Source organism: Cydia strobilella, chromosome 16, assembly GCF_947568885.1.
Source record: "Cydia strobilella chromosome 16, ilCydStro3.1, whole genome shotgun sequence".
Taxonomy (NCBI): Eukaryota; Metazoa; Arthropoda; class Insecta; order Lepidoptera; family Tortricidae; genus Cydia; species Cydia strobilella.
The window spans coordinates 13853299-13878398 of record NC_086056.1 but is presented as its reverse complement, the minus strand read 5'-3'; the positions used below and the strand labels follow the sequence as shown (position 1 = coordinate 13878398).

Sequence of the window (25100 nt, the reverse complement as noted above, 5' to 3'; positions counted from 1 at the left end):
CCCTTATCAGGCGTGGCTCACTCCGCGATTTCGCCTCGTCGCTACAAGTACATGCGGCCCACACCAATTTTGGTGTTTAATAGCCATAGTAGTTGCCGCGCGTATCTACACTTCGTGCCTTTAGAATCCCTTACTACGGTCAAGTTTTGCTTACTCAGGACTCAAAATCAACAATTTTAATTGACACGATTTGATAGCAATTTTTTCTTGTCAAGAGTTGGTTAAAGATGACCAACATATTTTGACCCACTGTGGGGTTCAGGGGTCAGAAAATAATGGCAAGTTAACCGCACTTCCTGTGCCTTATATTTGGCCGCTTCTATATAAAAACGTAGTCCCCATTTTCCTCTTTTCGATTTTTTGCCATTTTCAATATACAAGCAATTGTGTCAAAATATTTTCAATAATGTTAATATTCAGAGAGGAAAATTAGGACTACGTTTGTATGAAAAGACGATTTCGCGAGGGTCCTCCACTTTCGTCTTAAGTACTAACGATTACATAAATTTGCTAACTGGAGTAGTACAATATTTCACAATGTGATAATATAATTTACTTTTTTTTTGCAGTTTACTAATTCCATTATATAGGAGGAAAACCCAAGGTATTTCTATAATACCGGTCGTCCAGTTATAGTCTGGGAGCCGACCGTAAAATTTACCTAGATCATAAGATAAAAGTTGCAATTAAGTGAATACAAATATTATTATTTATTTATTTATTTAATCTTTATTGCACAAAAGAAAACCTTACAGTACAAAAGGCGGAATGCCATAAGGCATTCTCTACCAGTCAACCTTAAGGCTAAGCAGAGAAATTGTGGGCGGTGCTACAAATACAACAGCAAAAATAAAATAAAAATAACATATAATCACATATATATACTAATATAATATACATATATACTATATATAATATATATATAAATAACGACGAGACTCATTATGAAACTAATAAAAATACACTAAGAAACTTTCTTTCCGCTAGCATAGAAAGCACGTAAGGATTTTTTGAACGCGAACTTATTTGGCGCATTTTTTATGTTAAAAGGAAGTCCGTTCGAAAGGCGCGCCACCTGCACAGTGAACGAATTAAATAATAATAATGCATAAAATATTGATTTAAATTAGAATGAAATTTAATATTTGCTTTTTAAAAGTAAAAGGGCAGGATAGCCTTTGAAAAATTACCCCCAGAGATTTTTGTTCAAAACTATTACCAGATGATGCCCCGTGAGGAGAAAATATTGCATACAAATAAATTTTCAACCCTCTACTGCCCCCTGGAACCTCACGACATCTATTTAACCCTAAAACGTTTTTTATTTATTTTCTCCCAAACAATAATAACTGATGGATTTCAAATTTTGTACAAATATTATTTTAACCTTAAGGTATTGTTAAAAAAATAAGCCTTCTAAACCTTTTTCTTCTTGAAAAAAAAATTGTAGCACCCTGTATAACGAGTTCGGCTAGTAGTACAAAACACCATTTTGTTTTAAAATGTGAACCAACATCTAATCTATATAATAATTATTCAAGTTTCATGAACCTAGTAAAGGAACACTGCGGAAAAAAAAATCCTTGGTAAGTACCTTCTATGTGTCTCAAGACATAAGCAATTAGCAGCGGGACGCCGATCTACAAGTTTAATTCTTCGTCTTCTTAGAGCCTTTAAACTATACACCTTAGTACTTTGTTCCAGTAACTCTTAGCATGCGACGACATGATAATTACGTAGGTTGAAAATAAAACAAGGTTCTAAATTGTCCAGCGACGAGGTTCATCGTAGGTATACACGTATTATAAGGAACCGGTTGAACTGACCAGTCGCGAGCCGCCAAACGGCAGACAAAGACGTAGATATATGTTTTTTTAATATAAATATTTATATAAATAATAACAAAATGCGTGCAAAAGTTACCCTTTGTATTGTGCTCGCTTGGTTAAGCTGTGCCCTAGCTTATCAAAGACGTAAGTTTTATTTATTTATTTTAATGGTCAGAAAAGACGAGTTCAGTTAGATATGTTTTTTTTTCTGTTTCGAGGTAGTAAACAAGATTTTAAAGTGTATTGTGATATTCACGGTTTTATTTTAGTACTAATATATGCAATAATGTCGTCTTATATTATGTTGTTGTCGTATAAGAATCCCCGAGGTACCTAGATTAAGCTGATTAAGTATTCAATAAGACTTACTAAGCTAGTGGCATCCTGAACACTGTACCTATACCTACCGTTAAAGTATGTTTGTGTATTAAAATGTTTGCTTGTGTATGTTTGGAAATATATCCGAACTATAATATATAATTCTTTCATCCTACTACATAAAGTTATAATCTATATAAATATGGATCTAATACAATTAGTCTAACTAGCACTTGCAACTAATCAGCATACCTATAGGTACATAAAAACTGTTTACTCCTTAACTTAAACATGACTATTTAGGTTATACAGAGCGTAGTAAATAAACTAGCGATAACATTAGTAATTTAAATTAGCGGTTAGGGTACTCGTGAGTGAAACCGCTAACTTAAGTTAATATGTCTCACGATAGTTTAAATTCGAACATTAGTAATGTTTTAAATTTGATATAGGATACACTAACAACTTTGAGTCGATGAAAAAACATAGCAAGAAGTCTTAATGCTCTTAATACTTACTCTTAATGATTTATATATGAAAGTGACAGTCGTTTTATGTATCTGTTAATTGAAACCCTAACACAGATAACAACAATTGTAAATATTTAAAAAACTAACCAAGTTAAAAATGATAACAACTAATTCGTTACATAATTTTTTAGTAATTTTACTCAAATTCAATGTTGCTACCACGAACAGGAAAAACAACAAAATAATCCAGGTAAATGATATAAAGTCACCGTGTAAGTCAGTGTAGTATCCAACTGTGATTTGAATTTAATTGATTAGGTCATTAAATTTTTAAGAACTCGAGGTTTGAAAATAGTTTTGCTAAATCCTTTTATCAGTGCTATTAACCAAACCATTGAACCTCAATCTAATATTCGCTATCTTAGGCTTGTTAGGCAGCATTTCAGAGTACCTATAACTAAAAACAAAACAAAATTACCTTGAGAGATAGATATAACTCCGTAATAGATGGATACAGTCTAAGGAAAAAACGTGCATCGAAAATCACGAAAATTTGATTCTCGATCAGATGGCGCCACTAGTTTTGGCCTACACTCGTATAGAGGGCGTTGACTGTTTCGTTTGTTATTTATAATTTTAACGCATACCAGTGAAAGAACATGGGTCAAAATCATATAAAAATAATTAATGCAAAAAAAAATATCATTTATCCATATTTAAATACATTTTATCGTATTTTTATAAATATTTATTTTTAGTTTTAAAGTGTGTCGACAGATGTGGCAGTGAATTTACTGGGGTTACAAAATTTACTATGACAGTACCGCTCTAGTATAAGTTACTCTATGCCTTCTCTAGTATAAGTTACTCTATGCCTTGAGTAACGTGAATAAAATTATGATCCAACAATTACTCGTACGTAGGACTGAAAGTTCTCACTAAGAAAACTGCTTTCGGGGCCACATAAGTAATTAGAATGATATAGGATAGAAACAGACTTAGGTTCGTTTTTTTTTGTTTCTAAAATTTAAGAATATTGATAAAAAAAATGCTTTCAAGTTTGGTACAACGGCGGGAGTGGTCAAGAAATTAGGCTATCTCTGACTTTCAGGGAGCAAAAAACACAGCTATTGTATTTTTAAGTATATACCTATATATATGACCCGTGTAAGTTTACACTTTCCGTAAAATTTTGCAGAGAGTTGTAGCGACTGCGTCGGCTATCGAACCTGTGATGCTGCCGTGTCCCTTCTTGGGATGAAGACGCAAGCCGCTGATGAGAAGTTCAAGAGCGCTTTCTGTGGGTTTGATGGCGCCAAGCTTCCAATGGTTAGTTATACTACTTAGTATCTAATCATCATTTTGTCTTAGAAGACTTCGGCCATAGCGGCTGGATTCGAATTGGCTAATACTTAGCATCGTTTGTGAGCTCTCAAGTAGCTTATGTAGCCAATTTTACCAATGTACGGCCACATCAAAAGCAGGTCAGCATTTCTTCAACAAAATCGTAGTTGATGACCGCAGGTGGTCGGGTCTCTAACTCGACGTTTAATGTCAAGTTCCATTCGCCTCTGTATGAGACATGCACTTTTATCCTCACTGTAACTATCTATTTTTCTGAAGTCGGTTTTACTTTTTATAAAGATTTATTTAATTTTTCCAATTTTAGTTTAATTAAGTTTGAGTGATGCATCATTCTGTAAGTATGCGTTGTTAAAGAGTCCTATTCTGCTATTCATCAGCAGTTATACGCAGCAGTCACAGAAATATATCTTGATATATATAGTTCTGTGGCAGCACTCAGTAGTCAATAATTTAATAGTTTTAATACGCGACGACGGGCAACCGGTCCGTTCGAGGAAAGGTCACGTCGCTGCATCCTTATACGTATACGTCATAGACATATAAACACTTACTATTGCGAATATGTTAATTTTATATATCTGTGTTTATTGACAATACTGTGTAAACTTGTGTAGGTAGCACAACCGGCTGCATCGGCTACATCCTTCTGACTCGATTCCAAGTTAGATATAATTTTATCCCTGTTATAAAACTGGTATATCAGCATGAATATACTTATTTATATATGTGTAAAAGTTTCCAATTAAACCTTCGAGTCGAAAAATAAAAAAATAACTAAAGGAAATGAAGAAGTAATCGTTTCGTCATGCATAAAACCATTTATTTTCGTTTTGTCCATATCTTTACATCTTCATTTTGGACTGGTTTCGAAGGGAAAGCTTCAATCAAACACCTCGTTTAAAACAGTAGGATACGTAAACTCGCATTATTAAGGAAACCTCCTTAAGGAAATCGCGGTCCGTTGCATCGCTTAAGGGGCAGTTAAGGAAACTGTGGCTATCGGACCAGAATTAACTGTTTGTGACTATGGATGTATATTTATTATATATAACGTAGGTATGGTATTATATATATTTGTTATACTGTTACTTCAAATTTTATTTATTTTCGCCCTCTTTTATAAATTTATTGACTTTCCTCTAGTCTATTGTACGCAGTGATATATCTGTCTACCGTTCTTCATCAATTCTCATCTACTCAAAGGTTAACTGGAAGAAATCCCTTAAAGGGATAAGTTCGCCTTTGTACTGCCTATTTCTGTGCCATATTTGTGTTCTATGTCTTTGTACAATAAAGAGTTTATACATACATACATTATTTGGTGACACGCTTAATTAAGCCTAACGAGGAAAGCTAGTGAATTAGGGCCTTTTAAATGGGCCTCACGGCAAAGCCGCCGAAGCCGTGAGGTCCCATTTAAAAGGCCCTAATTCACTAGCTTTCCTGGGTGTCATGCTTCAAAACTTGCATCACCGAATTAGGCGTGTCACCAAGTTGGGTCTAGATAGGATAGATCGGGATTTTTCAATATTTATATATTTATTATTTTTCTCAAGGTGTGTTGCTCCCAACTCTCGAATAAATCAACATCAGACAGCGTGGAAAACCACCCAAACCTCCACCTGCTCCCAGACTCGTGTGGAAAGATCAACGGAGACAAGATCATAGGTAGATATAACCAAATAATGTTTTTGACAATTATTTTGATGGGAAAAACTTAATTTTTAATACAGTTGCTCAAAAAGTACTACTTTTCGTGGCTGTTTAGCGTGCGGAAAGTTGGTTTTTGCGAACTAGTGCTTTTTACTTTTCCAATTTTTTTAAATTTTTACTTGTTCCAATTCATGACTACGTTCCAATTGATGAGGTTAATAATAGTTTCTTTTAAACGTCCAAATCAACATAAAAACCTACTGTTAATGTAAGAATACAAAAAAAATGCATACCTATTTCATATTTTATTACTTACCTCTTCATCATTATAAGTATTATAACACGTTTATTTTTAAATGTTGAAAAACCGTTCTTAATAAGTTATCTGAATGGAACGGAACGCCTGTCAAAGAAGAGGCGTATTTTCTTACTGCAAGAATGTTTTAAGTTTCCAAAGGCAACATTCGATATTGTTTTTATAAATATACGATACACAAATAATCGTAAATAACGATATTTAGGTAATAATAGTACAATGTTTTAATATTTACAATTGTTTCTGTCTTATAGAACATGCATTTGAAAAAAAAACTCATTGAAGTGGGTTCAATAATAATAACAAAATATATTCTAGTCGAATAAAAGCTAGAAAAACACCTCTTCATAATGTCAATGTCAATGATGTCACAGAATGAATAATATAAAAGTTTCGAATTTCATTTCTTGCTTGCTTTTGTTGCTTTTCTTATTTTTTCGCAACTGTATTAATAAACGTCGTTCGATACACGTGCGGAAATGTCATTCTTTACTCGTCCCCAGTCTTGCCACTCGCCTACGGCTCGTGGCAAGATATCTCGGTACTCGTGAAGTGATGACATACTTACCGCACTAGCATCGAAATGTACTATTTTAATACAAGTATTTATAGCTCAGAAACTTTTCCTTAAAGAGTCATCGAGGCGATTTTAACAAGCCTAAGTTAATGGAAATGCGTTATTTTATCGCCGAATCCACATGACCATCATTCGATCTCCATCAGTAGATCAGGTCGATAAGATAATAATATTGTATTGTGTCATCATTCAGACATAGGGAATAATGACAGGATAAAGGATGACTCACGTTAGACCGGGCCGTGTCCGGGCCGGAGGTTCCGGCGCTTCGTTTTCTATGGAAAGCATCACGTGATCACCTGTCATGTCACAGAAAAGTAAGCGCCGGAAGCTCCGGCCCGGACACGGCCCGATCTAACGTGAGTCATCCTTTATAGTGCCTTAACTAATGATATGATAATTAATTAAGTAGATACAGTACCGGCCAATAATTTATCACCTTTCGAGTGTTTTTGTATGCGCTTATATAGAGTAAACAATATAGGTTAGTTGATAGATTGCATATTTTACTAGTCATTTTAACAAATATATGATGAATACTTCTATGAAATACTGTGAATTACAATAGGATACTCAGCATATCACTAAAAAACCTCTAGTAAAAAAATGAAGTTAACAATACATTTAAAAAAAACCTCTATGATAAAACTTAATTTTTTCCATCGCCCGTACAAAGGAATACTACTAGACTACCTAAAACAGTGAAGTGGAAGTCACTCACAAATATTAAAAAAAGTTATACCGTAAAAACATGGAGGTGATATATTATTGGCCGGTACTGTAGATAGGTATATCGTTATTCAACTTAGTAGGTAGTAGGTAGGTACCTAATTGTTTAATTAATTAATTGTTTATATAAAAACATCACTTATATTATGACCAATCATTTCTCTTTCTCTTTTATATATTATGTGGGTTAGAGCACAGCACAATAAGAATAAGAATAAGAATTGTTTATTGCCACATTATCATGTACAAAAGAAAATGAAATAAAAGTACAAAAGAAAAATAAAATAAAATTACAATATGGTACTAGTAAACTGTCTCCCGCGATACAGGTCTGGCCTAGTGCGGGGACCTCTGCAATCTCTGTATACGCACTCCTATGCGCATTACTATTTATTCCTGCTGTTATCTCTGTGTAACTTTTATTTTACTACTTATGTGCAATAAAGAATCTTATCTTTTTCATTTATTTACAGGAGGCCGAACCGCGGGTCTCTACGAGTACCCATGGATGACGCTTATCTCTTATAAGACACGTAAGTTAAAACATTACTGATATTTATAAGAATTTATGAAATTACACTAAATTGCACTTTCAGATGCTCAATTATTTAAGTCCTTACTTCCAAAATTTGGCTGTCTTTTTTACCGCTCCAATTGATAACGTTTCTACTCCAACATTTGAGATCTTAGTCTACCTCTTCTGCCTTTTATTATACTCCTTGGTTGCCATATTTCTTTATTTACCTATGGCCAAAACATTACACATAACATATACTAATCTATGCATTACACTTCTTTCACTGGGCAGTCATTAAAATATAGTGTTTGCCTTATTTTAACCGTTAGAACTTCTTCTGTTTCCTTTAAACCAACTAAACCCACATCTCTGCACTCCTCACCGCCCCAGTACATTTCAACATTAAACTTATGACGTTAGTAATAAAGATGACAACCGTACGTTTCTGATATGAGATAACTGACCACAGAAATGTTTGGGGGTCAACTATTTCTGCAGCGGACTGTACATTTTACATATTCCAGGACTGGGACCCCAGTTTGAATGCGGCGGCAGTCTCATCAACGAGCGCTACGTACTCACCGCGGCTCACTGCATCTCCAACTTGAAACTGCTCGGCGTGAGGATAGGAGAGAACGATGTGGACACCACCACGGACTGCCAAGGAGAACCTCCCACTCTTACTTGTGAATCTAAGATTCAGGTAAATCTTCTCTCTGTTCAGACCCGTCGCTCTTCTGTCTGTTCGCCTCTAGATTGGCATTGAGGGTTTCTGTGGGGCTAAGATGGCTAAGATTCCGGATGGAGATGGCATGTGGGCGTTCCCGTCTATCCGACAGTTAGTAGCGACCGACTCACTTTATGCACAGACTATGCTCAGTTGTTGTGTAAACTTCGTGCTCGAATGACATTCACGTCATGGTCGGTTTTTTATCATATGTCATCATGCCTGTCACGTTCTAACAAGTATGTAAGTGCAAAAGTGAAGCATCACATGACAAGTGATAAAAATGCGACCATGATACCGCCGCAGTAGGCCTAGCACATGATTAGCGCGACAGTATCTCGCGGCGAGATAGACTACTCGTCTTTTTCTAACTATGTTAATTAATGAGGGACGGGAAGCGAGATACTGCGCGCCAATCATGTGCTAGCCCGGCTGCTGGTATGTTGTTTGTATGGATAGACAAAGATGTGGATACTACCACGAACTGCCAATGAGATACAGTATTGTAAAATAAGACAAAGATACAAGTATTGTATTCTCTTTCTTTTCTGACTAATGACTATGTATTTGGCTACGCACATTTAGCTCGAATTGCTGTAGTTCACCTCCAGACTCGTCCTGAAGGTTTGTCGACCTACTGTGTGTATAAATTTACAAAGATGTAGATACTACGACGGACTGCCGAGAGTACACTCCCATTTAGAAACAGATAAATCTTCTTTTTCTTTTCTGCAATGTGTTGACATATTGGAGCTCTTCTGTTTGAGACAAAATGATCAAAATGACACAATCGGTTTACATAAGTATTTAATTTATCCCTTCTACGAACATTCCTTACCTTTTCATTATTTTCATTACCTATTTATTTTTAGGATATTCGTATTGAGGAGGCCATACCCCATCCAGAATATCACGGCAAACCCAACGTCAAAAATGATATCGGTCTTCTCAGGCTTAAAAAGCCAGTGGACTTATCTTTCAGTAAGTACATCCCAGTTACTTCTTTTATACCCACACTAATGACTCTTCCACCAACTTCAGCAGTTTATTTGTTTTTACACATTTCACGAGAAATAGGTGTCTAAAAAAATCTTGTGTACCTTTTTGATAGTTTTGCGTTAGACATGGGGATGTACTCGTTTCTTGCAAGAATACGAGTATCACATAGAAAACACTTACAAGTGCGAGTCGGACTCGCCCACCGAGGGTTCCGTACTTTTTAGTATTTGTTGTTATAGCGGCAACAGAATTACATCATCATATCACGGTTCATTAGATACAGCCTGGTGACAGACGGACAGTGGAGTCTTAGTAATAGGGTTTCGATTTTACCCTTTGAGTACGGAACCCTAAAAAGAAAAGTAAGAGCGAGCCATCAGTCAGTCTGAAGCTTGTTTGCCACCGATTTTCTTAACGTAGTGAGTTTATAGATACTTGGTGATTTTGGGGTCGTGATCCCTAATATCAAAAATGTATTATAGGATGGTCACATGGAACAAGGTTTCCCATCTCATGAAAAATCACCCAGTGTTCTTTTTGTTCGACCTGTTGCTTTCTTATTAACCTCTTCCAATCAAACTTTTTCTACAGAGAACGCCGGTATAGTCTGCCTGCCGGTATCCAAAGACCTACAGAGCCGTAACCTCGGTAAACTGCACGCTACTGTCGCCGGCTGGGGCTATACGGAGAAAGGCTACATCTCATCTAAGCTACTAGCCGTAGACGTGCCCATACACACTGCTGATTCGTGCCGAGAAATGTACAACAGGTAAAAACCGGACAAGTGCGAGTCGGACTTTTTAGTATTTGTTGTTATAGCAACAGAAATACATCATCTGTGAAAATTTCAACTGTCTAGCTATCATGACGTTTCATTAGATACAGCCTGGTGGCAGACAGACAGACGGACGGACAGACGGACAGAGGAGTCTTAGTAATAGGGTCCCGTTTTTATCCTTTGGGTACAGTATCCTAAAAAAGAAATTTAAGATTTAAGAGGCTTGGATCCCCTTCAGTAAAGGATGACGCTTGCTAATTGCCAATCGACAGTTATATTAGTATATTATTCAATTGTTAAGAAGGGCTGGGCTCACGATAGCTGAGAAAGGGAATGAGAGAGAGAAAACGTGTCATGTGAGAGGAGCAACCAACACGTTTCTCCCAGCACGTTTTGTTTCGCAAGTACAATTATTTCATGGTGGACACATTGTCCAAAATGAAGGTGCGAAATAGACGACTATTTTACTGTGCCACTTGCGCTATCCAGGGTTAGCCACTAACTCGGGGTTAACCGGTTAAACCCGGAGTTACCAGTACAATTTAAGCCCTATGTTAACGGTTAACTTCGAGTTAGTGGCTATCCCTGGATGGTGCAAGTGGCCGTAACACTTTATTTTGTATACTGTTTTTGCATTCCATCGTCGGGCTCGGTATAGAATAGTATATACCTACACTAATCAAAACAATATGTCATCCCCAGGACCCATCATGATCCAGGTAGTAAAAGATACTCATACTCGTAGTGGTATCAAACTAGAAACAAGAATGGTAGTTTCTCAATTTGTTATGCCTTACATTTTCTTATTTCAGAGGCCAAAAACCCGGTGAAGAAGACGAGACGACCAACAAGATTTGCGCCGGTGAGAACGGCAAGGACTCTTGCGGAGGGGACTCCGGAGGCCCACTGATGGTCAAGGGGGCCTACAGGAACAGCGGAGAACGCTTCATTCAGCACGGCATCGTGTCGTACGGACCCAGGCTTTGTGGGTCAGACTTTCCTGGAGTGTACACAGATGTTTCGAAGTATATGAAGTGGATCTTGGATAATATAAGGCCTTGAGCTGTTTAAAATTGAATAAACTCCAGGTCATCTCAAGCCATAATATACTTTTGGACCTGGCCACTTAAGAAATTAAGCCGTCCTTGGCATAGAACGGTTAAAGCAAAGATCCCAAAAATACCTGGACCCTGGACTATAAGTACTAATGACAGTAATGATACTCATTCACTTTGTAGTGATCAATAATAAGAATAAGATTTTTATACTAAGTAGATTAGATTAGGGATCATTGGATAAGAACTATTCTATAATGTGTGTTGTATATAAATATGTACTAATACTTAAATTTTAAGCATGTTTCATTTTAAGATATTTATCCGAAGACAAACGCCTTAGGGCATATTTAATTAAAGAAGGGATCCCTGCCGAGGTTTGCTTGAGGGAATGTATTAGTAGCCCTCAGGTTAGTATTGTCGAATGTTTCAGAAAATTATACGGATTGTGTGTTGTGTATACATGACATGTGATGCTGCGGTAGTGGCTATTAAGAAGTATGATCCAGTCTTAGACAAAATAGTACCTCATGAAAAACTACCAACATGGTAAGTCGATAATCTTCGCAGAATAGCTAATAAAAACATACCCATACCATGCATCTGACTTTCTACACAAACTGTAAAATAGGATACAGTCATGATTGATCGAACTCATATGCCTGCAAAAGCTGCAACAGCTAAATATTACCAACAGGTAGTTAAGAGTCCCCGGCAAGCTCGGTTCTCCATACAATTGAAGTTACGCTCTCATTATTGTTTCAATGAAACCGCTAAGCAAGTTAAAGAGACTGCCAACATTTTAAAACACCTTTTCTTTTCGATTAACGAAGAAGTATCAACGAAAACCAGAAATACAATAAATATGATTTAATTTAAACTAAGATAACATTACACACAAGCTAATCAGTCTAATCACTCGCCCTCAGGAATGTCTCCTCTATGTACATCAGGTTTCTTTCTTCTAACAAGACGTTGCCGAATCGGTTTGACGTGGCCAGACACAGGTCCTTCCTCTATTGCAGGTGCAGGCGTAGATTTTTGCAACACTTGCGTTCCAGGTGGATAGCTCTCTATTTCCGGCCTTGTTGGCTCTTGACTCACTGCTTCAGTCCGCGTCGCGTCCTCTAGCTGCACAGCTATGCTGTTGTGCCCATCACCCTTAAGCGTTATAGTCGACCCGTCAGGATTGCTTGACTTGAACGAGAAAATTGAATCGGGGGTGGAATCTGGCACTATAATTGGGTTGTTGGCTAAGTCGTCCTGGCTGTTGAAAGTTAGTCCAGGAGGAAATGGCATAGGGTTTGATGGCACTGGCATTGGAATTGTGGGATTTGGCGTAGCGATTGTTGGGCTTGGCATAACGTTTGTTGGGGTAGGCATAGGACTCGCAGGTATTGGCAAAGCTGACGGGTTCTGTTCGATGTCGACATCCCCAGGGTTCTCTTGAGAATTTATTGCGCTTGGGGACAGATTATTCTTAACGCCGTTTGGAAACTCATCAGAGTATTCATATACGCCGTCGCTTGTTACTTGCTTATACGAGAAGGTAGAAGAGGCTTTGTCCTTTTGAAGTTCTGGCATTCGCGAGTTGATCATCGGAGCTGATGGCAGAGTATGTCTGTGCTCCATGAAGTTAACGGTTGTCTGAGTGGGCGCAAGAAGCTGATTTTCTTGGCTTGTAACTTGCTTGTAAGAGAAGGAAGAAGGTATGGTGTTCTTATGAATTTGTGGCATTCGCGAGTTGATCATTGAAGGCAGAATTGATGGCCCAGTATGGCTGTACTCCACAAAGTTGAGGGTTGGCTCTGAAGGTGAATGAGGCTGATGTTCTTGACTTGTAACTTGCTTGTAAGAAAAAGATGAAGGCGTCGATCCGTCCATTGCTGCTTGTGGTGCTGACATGGGCATAAATGCGGCTGGTACAAATGGTGCTGGTTTTAAATTAATTGGCTTGGGTTGAACCATCGAGTTGACTTTTTTTACATCTCTTACGGGGTCTTCGATATTCACAACCACGGATGGATTAGGATTGCTATGGCCAAACTGTTTGTATGAATAAGTCAGTGGCAAGGGCGCATGTGGATCAGTTACGGTAAAAGGACCGTCAATATGTACTGCGGATTGAGCACTGTCTTCATCAATGCACTCTTGTACCGGGGCAGGGACTAGGCTCAATGGCGGAGGAGGAGCGAATGTGTCCACAACCGGTTCATCAATAGGTCCAACTGGAGGATGGCTTCCCTGATGCACGCTGTTCACCAACTTGTATGAATATGAAGCAGAAACAGGCGTTGAAGGCTTGACAGCATTAAGATTTACCGGGTTCATGGGAAAAGGACCACTGTACATCGGAGATTCAAATACGCGAACTTTGCCTTGTGGGAATGGTGTTGCCCTGTTAGCAGGAGGAGGAAGTGGTTTACCTTGTTCAGTGGTTAAACTAGATCCACCGTAGCTTGTCACGGAACCGTCGCCGTTAATATGTCGGTAGTTAAACGAATTCGCTCCTGGTGCTACCGGTACATTCACTGGCTGAATTGGTGGAACGCTCACAAATTCTGTTGGAACTGGAACGGCAAGGAGAGGTGGTCTGTTATATTTTGCCCCTGCCGCCACTTTCTCTATTCTGTCGGTAATATCCGGTGGGGGGATCGGGTGGGACATCCCATGCACAACTATTGCAGGACTCGAACCGCGTTCTTCAAACATACTCGATCCAGTATACGTAGTCATTTTTCCGGCTCCAATTTGTTTGTATGAAAATGAACTGGGAGGAGGCGGTACACCTGGCGAAACAGAAATAGGTAAAGGATTATATTCAACTACATTAACCGGTTCAGCTGGAACACCTCCATCAATGCTCATACTGCCGTCGGCATATGCATGGCTTGGGTGTCTGTGTGTGTGGGTTGGATGTCTAAATGGATTTTTCTCCGGTAAACCGGTAACGTTCATTGTGGCGTTATGCGTGACTAATACAGCACCATTTGCTCCAGATGCTAAATGCGTAATCATTCCACCATTGACGTCCATTTGAGAATAAGAATATCCTGTAGGTACTGGTGGCACAGGCCTTACCACTGCGGCATTAATTGCGACTGGTGTTGGGGCAACGTCTAGATAGGGACCTCTAGGATGAGATGCGATTGCAGCTACTTTCTCGATTCTGTCCATTAAAAACATAGGGGATGGAGGGATTCCTGTTTCTGTGACCATCACTGGTCCTGGTTTCCTAAATGTTGGAGGCCATCCCATGTAAGATGTCATTTTACTATCTTGTACGATCCATTTTGGTTGAGCGACTTCTGTGACGAAAATTTTCGATACTTCCGGCAGTACTGGAACTGGCAAACGCACAGGAATTTTTCTGACTCTATCAATGATGAAGGGTAGTGTCTTACCACTCTCTGTCACTCTCACGCCGTTCCCTAACTCAAGGGAGCTGGTGTAAGTCGTCAGTGATCCGTCTTGGTTTACCTGCTTGTACGAATATTGGGTTGGAAATACTGGGACTTTTGGGGGCTGTACCAGAACTGGGGCAGGTTGAAAAGGCAGGCTGACAGCAGGCGCTGCGCAAAGCTTTATAGGTTTAGCGATAATCTGAGCCTTAGAGGGTAGTAGACCTACTTCTTTTAGCTCTTCTGATTGTCCACTCAGAATTCCCGATGTTAATAGATTCTTGACTCCTAAGAGCGCGTTGTAGGTTTCGTTTAAAGTGCTGGTGCCGAGATAGGATCCAACGATGCCTATATGTGAATTTGGCGGTATTTTATCGTAGATAGCTGGTTCCAGGGTTCCCTTAGGGACAGCTTTGATGATGACGTCGTTGAACCCAGGGATGCTGTAGAACTTCACGTCGGGGGCTTCAGGCTGGGTGCACTTGGGCTCGCTGCAGCTGAACAGCTTGTTCATGATGAGATCTTTGATCTGGTTGAGGTGACGCCGCGGCCGGTCCTCCGCCTGCGCTGTGGCCAACCATGCCAGAAATATACACTGAAAATAAATAGTACCATTAGATTACATGTTTCTAAACTATAAAATATCAGTAATAGGATTCATTATCAATAATGTTTGCCAAAAAGTATGCCGAGGTATTCGCTCCGTGCATGACTGTGGCGCCGACGTAGTGGGTGTGGCCGGTGTAGGACATATTGCTTTATTTGACAGTTGGCAGCTGCCAAATAGTATGAAGATTTTGCCCCAGGAAAGTTCATATTTTCAACACGTTGTGCGCTGACGTCGCTTGTATTTTCCCCACTACTAGATTCTCACATAGCCAATACATCCTAAATGTAGGTACATAGTGCTCTTCTCAAACATGTGAGGAAATAACTACAATAAAAATATTTATATTTAGCAAATTTCTCATATCTTATATACACGTTCCTTCCGCGACGTTGCACGCACCCAGCCTCGCGTGTAGTTACGTCTTCGATTTACGTGAACAAAATGCGACCATTTCCGAGCATGTTTGAAAATAAACCGGCCAAGTGCGAGTCGGACTCGCGCACGAAGGGTTCCGTACCATTACGCAAAAATCAGCAAAAAAAATCACGTTTGTTGTATGGGAGCCCCACTTAAATATTTATTTTATTCTGTTTTTAGTATTTGTTGTTACAGCGGCAACAGAAATCCATCATCTGTGAAAATTTCGACTGTGTAGCTATTACGGTTCATGAGATACAGCATGGTGACAGACGGACAGACAGACAGACAGACAGACAAGACAGTGGTCTTAGTGTAAAAAAAATTTTATAGGGTCCCGTTTTTACCCTTTGGGTACGGAAGCCTAAAAACTAATAAATTAAATAGTCACTCCGTCAATAAAAAAAAACATTAAGCTTCCCCGATTGTTCACCACAACGAATGTTTTAATGAATATGAATGTCATACTGAACAACTTCTCCTTCTAACCAAAATAATAGACATATATCGACCGGGACCGTGATTCCTTTTGTATTATTCGGTCAATATCCCGGTCGATAGAGTGAAACTAACCGTGAATCATTCAAAACTGGAACATAATCGAGTCAGACGTTTGCAATTTGGAATGACCAAGTGTGAAAATATCATTATTAATGTAAAATTTATATGAAAATAATATTATGACGTATATAATGACACTACCTCACTTTATTCTGTTCAAGTATGTGCACAGTCAGCTCAGTCGGGCTCTGTCACGTCAAAACTGGATGTCCCATACAAAACGATATCTGATCAAGAATAAGAAATAAGCGGTTTTGACTTATTTACAGTATTAGTGGTGGTATTTGCTATAACTGTTTTAAATTTTAGGTATCTATGTCAAACGGTCTCTGAGAAAAACGCATTTAACTGATTTGCAAGACCGAAGTGATCCCATAAGTGTTCCGTTTGCCAAAACAAAGTTTTGCACGGAACACTAAAAATGTACGAAACAGCCACTGTTTTTCGCGAATGCGAAGTTGACCTTAGGCTGAGAACGCACTGCGATTATTTTTTTGCGGTTTCAGAACCGCAAAAAGTGTAACGTACGGCATGCTTCATAAGCACGCACTTAAAAGACTGAAACCGCAAGAAATTAGACTGAAACCGCAAGAAATTAATCGTAGTGCGTTCTAAAGGATGACTCACGTTAGACCAGGCCGTGACCGGGCCGGAGCTTCCGGCGCTTCGTTTTCTATGGAAAGCATCACGTGACCACCTGTCATGTCATAGAAAAGTAAGCGCCGGAAGCTCCGGCCCGGTCACGGCCCGGTCTAACGTGAGTCATCCTTAAGCCTTATAGTAACAGTTGTTCAATATCAATTAATATTCATCTCGCAAAGCTAAATAAGGGTTTAAAAAATAATAGGTCCATATGGACCGGTAGTGGGTCAAACATATTTTAGAAAAAAGTCGCTTCTGTCGACAACACAATAAAAGTTAACGACTCTGGTCCATATAAGTATATTCCTTTTTTCTTATTTGAGTTTCAAGTACTGAAAAAAATATCCCGCCTGTAAGGGTGCAATGTAAAAATTACCTTTAGATTCCCTTAACTTTGCGATGTCTACAGGAAAGACGCGAACGTGTTAGGCATAGGTACTATAAAATGTGTATGACCCAGTACCCGTACCACGAGTCACTGACAGTGTCAAAACTGACATATACTCTAACGTCTACGTAATTTACTTTCTCTACATCTCGCTCGCACTAATATGTCAGTACGAGCGAGATGCATAGAAAGTAAGTTACGTTCACGCTTGCGTTTATGTCAGTGCCGAACTGATGGTAGCCGTACAGGTGATAGATCTCCATGCCGGTAATGTGAAATTGTAAATAGGTAAAACAGATTTATTAATTTTTACTTACATTAATCACTACCAACCGCATTATTTGTCACTGTTCACTGAACACTTAACACAAACTAACAAAATAAATTTACCAATCGCCCCTTTTGTACCGAAAAAAGCTAAGGGTAAATTAACTAATCACATATTATAATCACTTATGATTCAACGCTCAATACATATCATCTACGTAATTAGAAGGAATTCCACTAATGAGTTCTTACGTAGAATAATGAATGATACGAGATACGATACAATAATTTTTATTATCGTTCTTAGAATTAAGTTATGATTAATGGAAGACTTTGGTATACATGACTAGATTTGTACACGAAATCAACATAATTATTGTGTTGCAAGATTTACTTTAGTTATGACTAGATTAGAAACAAACACGCATATAATGGGTTAATTGCTAAAAATATCTTACAACTAAAATATTTTCATCTAACTATTTCAGTCTATAAGTAACTCTAAAAAAAGCTGGGATAGGTAAACAATTTTCATAGGCTAAATTTCAAAATATCAGCAAATCAAAGTCAATTTTATATGCCTGTTGGCTCATAGTCCCTAATTCAATTTAGGTACGCCATTTATGGTAAGGTTTTTAACGTGATCTTGGTTATATAATGACTTAAATATGCAAAATATATTTATAGTTAAGATAATTATTAAATATAAGACAGGTAAAACATCGACACAGTACCCTGACTCCTCAGGGTTCTAACGGCATTAGGGTAGTATACATCTCTGAAGACGTGCCTCTGTTTATGTGAATCAGTGCGGTGCAGACTTTAATACTTGGCAGATATAATTAATACCAATTTATTTGTTATAACCTTAAAATGCAAGCGAAGCAAGCAATACATTAACTTCAATATAGTCCGAACTATATTAAAGTTCACGCATATTTTAAGCTGAAGTATGTGAGCTTATCGTGAATCTTGGTATAAAGATGATGACACAGAAACGATACTGATACAGAAAACTAACTTTACGCCTTTTAACCGCACCAAGGCACATCTCCATCAAAGACGTGCCTCTGTATAGGTGGTGCATGGTGTGGTTGCGGAGATCCGTGCAGGAGTTCGCACATGAAGCTGATGTACGTGATGGCAAGCCGGAGGGTTTCGATGCGGGAGAGACGTTTTTCGTAGGCAAAAGTCGGGACCTGGGAAAGGAAAGTGGGTATTGTGTAAGATTTTTTTATAATATTTAATGAGTAAGTAGGTACCTAATTATAAAGGGTGGGTCGATGTAAAGTTAAACATTCGCATTAACGTTTGTCAATGCATCTCAAATAGAATTACCACCTTTCTCCTCAACTTGTCAAAAGCCTCATTCAGGTTGAACATGCGTCTCCTCTCCCGTATGTTTGCCGCGTGTCGTTGCGCGACAGACGCGACGCCATCTTACCAAGATTTCTTTATCATGATGACTGATATTGAATGCCTACCTTTCTCCGCAACTTGTCAAAAGCCTCATTCAGGTTGAACATGCGTCTCCTCTCCCGTATATTTGCCGCGCGTCGTTGCGCGACAGACGCGACGCGGCGCCGCGGCTTTTTACCGCCGGAGGACGCGCGCGAAGGGCCGCGCCCGCATCCCGCCGCCGACCACACTGTTATTAGAATTAATACTATTACACATACTTCACAATAAGAACATTTTTAAATAAGTAAACTTAATAATTAATAACAATAAATATAAAACGTTCCAGTCAGATTTTACTTTAAATATCAGTTAAGTATATCAGTTCCTAAATCACTGCACAGTGCACACTTTTTTCTCCATTTATATCACCCGAGGCAAAACAACAGCGCCATAAATAGATTCCGTCGCTTTTCGGTGACGGAAAACGTCGTGAAAACTTAGAGTTGGAGTAGTTAGTGTAATTTAATAACGCCCTTTTCCGCGAAATAGGCACAATGGATATAGACTTGCGCAAAATGTTAGGAACACTAACGCAGACCTTAGGACGGTAATCCTTTCAGTAAAACATTTAATATTTAATTACGACTTAGGTACAACAGAAAAATTTAGTCTGACATTATCGCTCTTGGCTTAAGGCGTTTTTCGCATACCTATATTATTTTAGGATAGTTATCTTACCCAGGTCGGCCGGCGGGAACGCCAGAATGTCGGGGTAAGGCACCGGCGCGGGTGGTGCGTCCCACAGCGGGCCGTATGGGGACACCTCACTGCCCTGGAAAGGCACCAAACCTTTAGGTAAACATCTGAAGACCAGTACTAACCTACACTAAAAGCTAATCTAGCTAGAGTCAGTTTTTATGCTTAGTCTCTCCAGGTCTTAAATAACTATTAAATTCTACCTAACAGTGACGGCGCATCAAACACCCCCGTTGGGCAAGGTGGTGACTTTAAGGTCGAACCGTCTGTCACCGTAATATAACCATATCGACCAGGTGTGTGGTAAATTAGGTGGTGCATGCTTTGCCCTTCGCCGCCTAGCATGGGTCGTACCACGGCATGTCGTACGAAGCTGCTATTTTGCGACAATACATTCGGTGCTGCAGTATGGCGCGGAGATATGGGGGCGCGCCGCCGACTGGCTGCGAGTTTTCCGTCTACAAAAAAGAGCCGTGCGGTGAGTGGCGCAGGTAAGCCAGGATACCTCCGCGAAAGCGTATTTTAAAGAACTGGGTATATTGACTCTGCCGTCAATAGTGATTCAACAAGTCGCTATTTACGTGTATACCAACCTGACTCAATATAAAAAACGCGCCGACTCAGCCTGCACGCTACGGAACCCTAACCAACTTTTCCCGGTAAAACGTAAACTAGCAAGGTCCAATAAGCTGACCCACATAATGGGTCCTACTGTATATAATAGGTTGCCGGAGACAGTCACCTCGTCACCGTCGCTGCAATGCTTTAAAGCTAGACTGAAGGCTTGGCTTCTCGAACACACATTCTACAGCTATGACGAGTTTTTGAATGTTGAGCTTTAGTATCAATTGTATTATTACATAATTGTTATAGTTTTTTTTTTACGAATGTACCTAAATATTATTATTTATTTTAGAATAATTATACAATATAAAAATGACATGTAATATTATAAATATTGTGAATAAATATGATATGATATGATATGATATGATAATACTTTCGCTAAATTTGATTGTAGGTAACTATATGGGAAGTTTCAGTTCTTTGTGGACGCACGCATCGTACTACGTAGGCGAACAACACGCAAACGCGATGCGGCCCGGGGTGAATCAATCCTTTGATACCTATAGAAGTGGAAGTGTCCTACGTGGGCGATCTCGTTGCGAACGCGAACGCCGTGAGCCCGTCGCGCCGCGCCGCTTTGCGTTCGAGAGTTGTTCGCTTACGTAAGACGCAGCGTAAGCCTGCATTTTCTTCTATAAAATAACAGCCCTTGGAAATCGAGTTCTATACACGCTCCGCTACTGCTACTAACCATGGTTGTTTGAGAAGTCTATTTTCACTTCGGTCTTGAGTAACATTGTCTAAGTAGTCTGCTGAGGCCCCGCAGCACAGGGCCTTTACCGGCAATTGGCGAAACGGCTGGTGGATGAGACCGGAGATAAGAGAGCTGGCAGCTTCCTCGCCCAACGCTTGAGCATAGCGATCAAGGGAGGAAATGTTGCCAGCATCCTCGGCACCATGCCACGGGGGCCCATTTTAAATTTAGATTTTTAGTTTTATAGTAGTTTTAGTTTAGTTAATTGTAGTTTATTTGTATAATAAATGGGTAAATGGGCTTGGTAAATTTCCAATAAATGTGTTTTAGTAGTCTGTAGACTTAATTTTTCTCTAAAGTTAGCGTGACCAGTAATGTCTAAAAATTGGCAATTAAATAACTAAATAAATTATCTAAAATACGTACTGCAGATCCGCTCCAAACGTGCGACGTATCGCTGCCGTATGACATCAGCGGGAAATGAATCTTGATACCTGGCACCCTCACTTATCTAAAAAACAGCCACTGCTACCACAGCACCAGCCTTCTTTAGAACCACTAGCACTGGTTAGACCCAGAACCACCCGCGTCGCAAACCCTACTAAATCAAAATACAAATTCATATTTTCACGCAAACATTTTATTAAAATTACTCACCTCCCAATAATCAACCCTCATACACCCTATTGAAGTCCAATTCTCATTGTATATTGAAAAGCGCACCCCTAACCATAGCATCGTCAGGTTTCTGAGCGGTGATTGGTCGGGATAAGGGTGAGTCGAGGGTGGCTGGCTGTGATTGGCTGCAGCGGGTGCATGGGCGGGAATATCGACTGAAAATATCTGATTTCGAAATGAAGACTTTCTGAAAGCAGTTTGCCGTACAAATGAAAACAAAAAAACGAAAATATATGTGACGTTTTCAACCGCATTGTCGCTTGTTGATAAGGTTGATTTCTAATTGAAGCTATATGGAAATAGCGCCTTACTGACAAGCGACAATAAGTAACCTTTTAATTGAAAATGGCACATATTATGGCATATTTTGGTTAAGATATTTATGCTTAAAATAAAACATCTGAGGGCCTGTACTGCAAATACCGAAGTTCATAAATTGCGAAAATCTTTCTGTGTCACTTTAATTACGCTTTAATTGGCGTAAAAGAGAACTTCGGTGCTCGCGGTAGGCCCTCTGACATCTTTAGTTTAAGTAATATCCATAAATACCTGCAAAATACTCAAACCCATTTCTCACAGGGTGGTTAAAAAATAAGTGCATTCCCCTGGCCAGGGAGGTTTTGGGATTATACTGAGCAACTTTAACTGTGGGACCAACCATGAAATAGCGAAAAAATTTTTTACCCTCCCATAGAAAATTTCGGGGTTGGTCCCAAAGTAAAAGTTGCTCAGTATAATCCCAAAACCTCCCTGGCAACAGGAATGCACTTATTTTTTAGCCACCGTGTCTAGTTTATCAACATAATGTAATGCCACTTCTGTCAGTTATTTTTGGGAGAAAGCAATTTTTTCGTCGTGTTCCATGTTCCATTCTACAAAAAGACTATGGCATTCACGTGGAAACCGGAAAGTCATCAATTCTGATAAGCGATATTTTTGAATAGGTAACTTATTATCTTCGGAAACATCCCTTAAGGCGGTAAAATGGGTGTAAAGGTTAGTAAAAGATTAATAGCACGTTTACAGTGTCAAAACTGTAACGGGGATGAAATCGCGGTCCAGATGCTATTATGATGGCTCCTCTACACGATGGCCCAGCGTAGGCCAGTCCAAGGGACGCAGCAAAGCTATGCGGTGGAATGAGATAACAATATTAATTGCTCCCTCTAACGCATAAATCCGTCTCTTGGACTGGCCTACGCTGGGCCATCGTGTAGAGGAGCCATAAAATCGAACGTTTCCTTTGTCGGGCTACCTAGATTGATATTCCGGATTTGCACAGGCATGAGTATACTAAGTGACTATGACTATACTAGTACCTCCTGGCATATACAAACCTCTGATACACCAGCAAGGCTGTATGTAGGTGCATTGTTTTGTTATTTGCCATGCGCCAGGAGCCTAAGTCAGACACTCAATCAATATGAGGAGCATTTGGCTGTTCCTGTATTCAATATCTGGGAGACCGAGCTTTGCTCAGAAAACATATAAAAACTCAACAATGCGCGTTTTCCCAGAGATAAGACCTAGCTAGATCGATTTTTTGCCCTAGAAAACCCCTACAGAGCAAATTTCGTCAAAATCGTTAGAGCCGTTTCCGAGATCCACGAAATATATAAATATATATAGATAGATATATACAAGAATTGCTCGTTTAAAGGTATAAGATACTCGTAAATGGTACTTTGCTTTTCATACATAGAGATTTGGCTCCTTTATATAGTCTCCATGGTAGATAGTTTAAGAAACAGAATATACCTAGTTCTTTCTAATTATAGGGCGACCATGCATGAAGTAAATAAATTTATTACTTTTTTTTTCAACACGACTAAAAAATTAACGGTAATCTCACTAAGTGCCAGTTGCACCATCCGCAATTGGCAGACTCATCAACGTCACCCGGCGCGCCGCGGCGGTTTACTATGAAGCTTTCCATACAATAAAATTTAGCGTTTGGTGCAACCGACCCTAATACTGATACGAAACAGTTGCTTATAAGTTACTAAATAACAACCTACTTATTCCTGCTAGCGTCTCCTGAATCACCCTGTGTAGGTGATATACTTTTATGGCTTCTACTAGAAAATAAAGTTGCTTACTTGTTTGATATCCAGAAAATATATACCAAAAAAATCAGAATTTAGACCATCAACAAATCGATACTAAATGACCATAACCCCGACAAAGCCATGCACCTGCAAACCATGGCAGATCGTTAATCTGAAATTGATCGCGTCACAGCATACAGGGTGAGGCGGGACAGATGCTCATTCGATGCACATTGCGCCAAATTGGGGCGAATCCGTCAAACTGACAGAAATCAGCGCGTATGAGGTAAAGTAGGGTAGCAACATCAACCCCATTTGACAATGTAATTAACACTTGGTAATAAGTTCAAAAATAAATTTGTCGCGGCAATATTAACTTTATTACAAACAGTGAAATCGTAAATTGCGTCTTCGGTCTGTATGGAATTGTGAAAACAGATTGTGCACTGGCAGCTGCTGATTAGTAATAAAACACCTGACATTTTTGTATGATATACAGAATTAATCGCGAGCTGTCGCTAATCTTACAAAATATTGACAGATGAGATAAGTAAATACGGACCAAGCTAACTCAGCGTGGCATTTGCAATGACAAAGGCAATCTCTTCTGTGTGTGGCAATGTCATCATTAATGACAATTTTTTATTGAAATACACAACTTTGGGAACAAACAAATTATTATATTAAATAATTTGATTTGTGTTTTTTTAAGTAGTCACACTACTATTAATATATTAATTATAAACTGAAATAGATGTCATATATTAAAGAAAAAGTGACGAAGCCCTCCAGTGGTGAAGGCCGGATTCGAGCCGGCGTCTTTAGCAATCCGGGCTAACGCCTTGAACCCCTTCTTTTTTAGGGTTCCGTACCCAAAGGGTAAAAACGGAACCCTATTACTAAGACTCTACTGTCTGTCTGTCTGTCAGGCTGTATCTCATAAACCGTGACAGCTAGACAGTTGAAATTTTCACAGATGATGTATTTCTGTTGCCGTTATAACAACAAATACTAAATATTACGGAACCCTCGGTGGGCGAGTCCGACTCGCACTTGTCCGGTTTTTTGCCAACTTTGACCTTTCATGGTTTTGGTTCAAGTCTGCCCTTGCAAATATAGTCCAGTTTCCGTTAGATTTTTCCATGATATTTGTCCTCGATTAAAACATAAAAAAAATTCAATTAATTAAAATTTGCGTTAGCCACCTCTTAAAGTTAGTAAAAGGTCACGTTATAAATGTTATAATATTTAGTTATTAGTTAAGTGTAAGTACCTCA

General features: G+C 39.0%; 2 protein-coding genes across 3 annotated transcripts; one reads left to right on the top strand and one right to left on the bottom strand.

The window, feature by feature from the left end:
- The first annotated feature begins 1821 nt into the window (after window positions 1–1821).
- Window positions 1822–11450, top strand: LOC134748142 (CLIP domain-containing serine protease B4-like). The gene is made up of 8 exons (XM_063682847.1): window positions 1822–1973; window positions 3816–3946; window positions 5539–5650; window positions 7731–7790; window positions 8299–8477; window positions 9374–9482; window positions 10092–10269; window positions 11091–11450. The coding sequence occupies exons 1-8, from the start codon at window positions 1907–1909 to the stop codon at window positions 11338–11340; spliced, it is 1086 nt and encodes a 361-aa protein (XP_063538917.1). The 5' UTR covers window positions 1822–1906; the 3' UTR covers window positions 11341–11450.
- A 7164-nt stretch (window positions 11451–18614) lies between these two features.
- On the bottom strand, window positions 18615–21813 carry LOC134748418 (protein Fer3-like). Of its 2 annotated transcripts, XM_063683203.1 has the most exons (4): window positions 21524–21813; window positions 19759–19852; window positions 19104–19267; window positions 18615–18818 (listed from the first exon to the last, which is right to left on the bottom strand). In XM_063683203.1, the coding sequence occupies exons 1-4, from the start codon at window positions 21566–21568 to the stop codon at window positions 18651–18653; spliced, it is 471 nt and encodes a 156-aa protein (XP_063539273.1). In that variant the 5' UTR covers window positions 21569–21813; the 3' UTR covers window positions 18615–18650. The 2 variants fall into 2 exon arrangements, 1 of the variants encoding a protein (XP_063539273.1); XR_010128409.1 differs by lacking the exons at window positions 19104–19267; window positions 19759–19852; window positions 21524–21813 and adding an exon at window positions 18961–19055.
- Between the last annotated feature and the right edge of the window lie 3287 nt (window positions 21814–25100).

Bases quoted from the DNA above. Each gene is read 5' to 3' on its own strand.
- LOC134748142 (XM_063682847.1), top strand. From the start codon at position 1,907: ATGCGTGCAAAAGTTACCCTTTGTATTGTGCTCGCTTGGTTAAGCTGT. The intron at 7,791-8,298 runs GTAAGTTAAAAC...TACATATTCCAG, and splicing joins GCTTATCTCTTATAAGACAC to GACTGGGACCCCAGTTTGAA. The intron at 10,270-11,090 runs GTAAAAACCGGA...TTCTTATTTCAG, and splicing joins TGCCGAGAAATGTACAACAG to AGGCCAAAAACCCGGTGAAG.
- LOC134748418 (XM_063683203.1), bottom strand. From the start codon at position 21,568: ATGTCATACGGCAGCGATACGTCGCACGTTTGGAGCGGATCTGCA. The intron at 19,268-19,758 runs GTAAGATAACTA...TTCTAATAACAG, and splicing joins GTTCCCGCCGGCCGACCTGG to TGTGGTCGGCGGCGGGATGC. The intron at 18,819-19,103 runs GTAGGCATTCAA...TTCCTTTCCCAG, and splicing joins TTGACAAGTTGCGGAGAAAG to GTCCCGACTTTTGCCTACGA.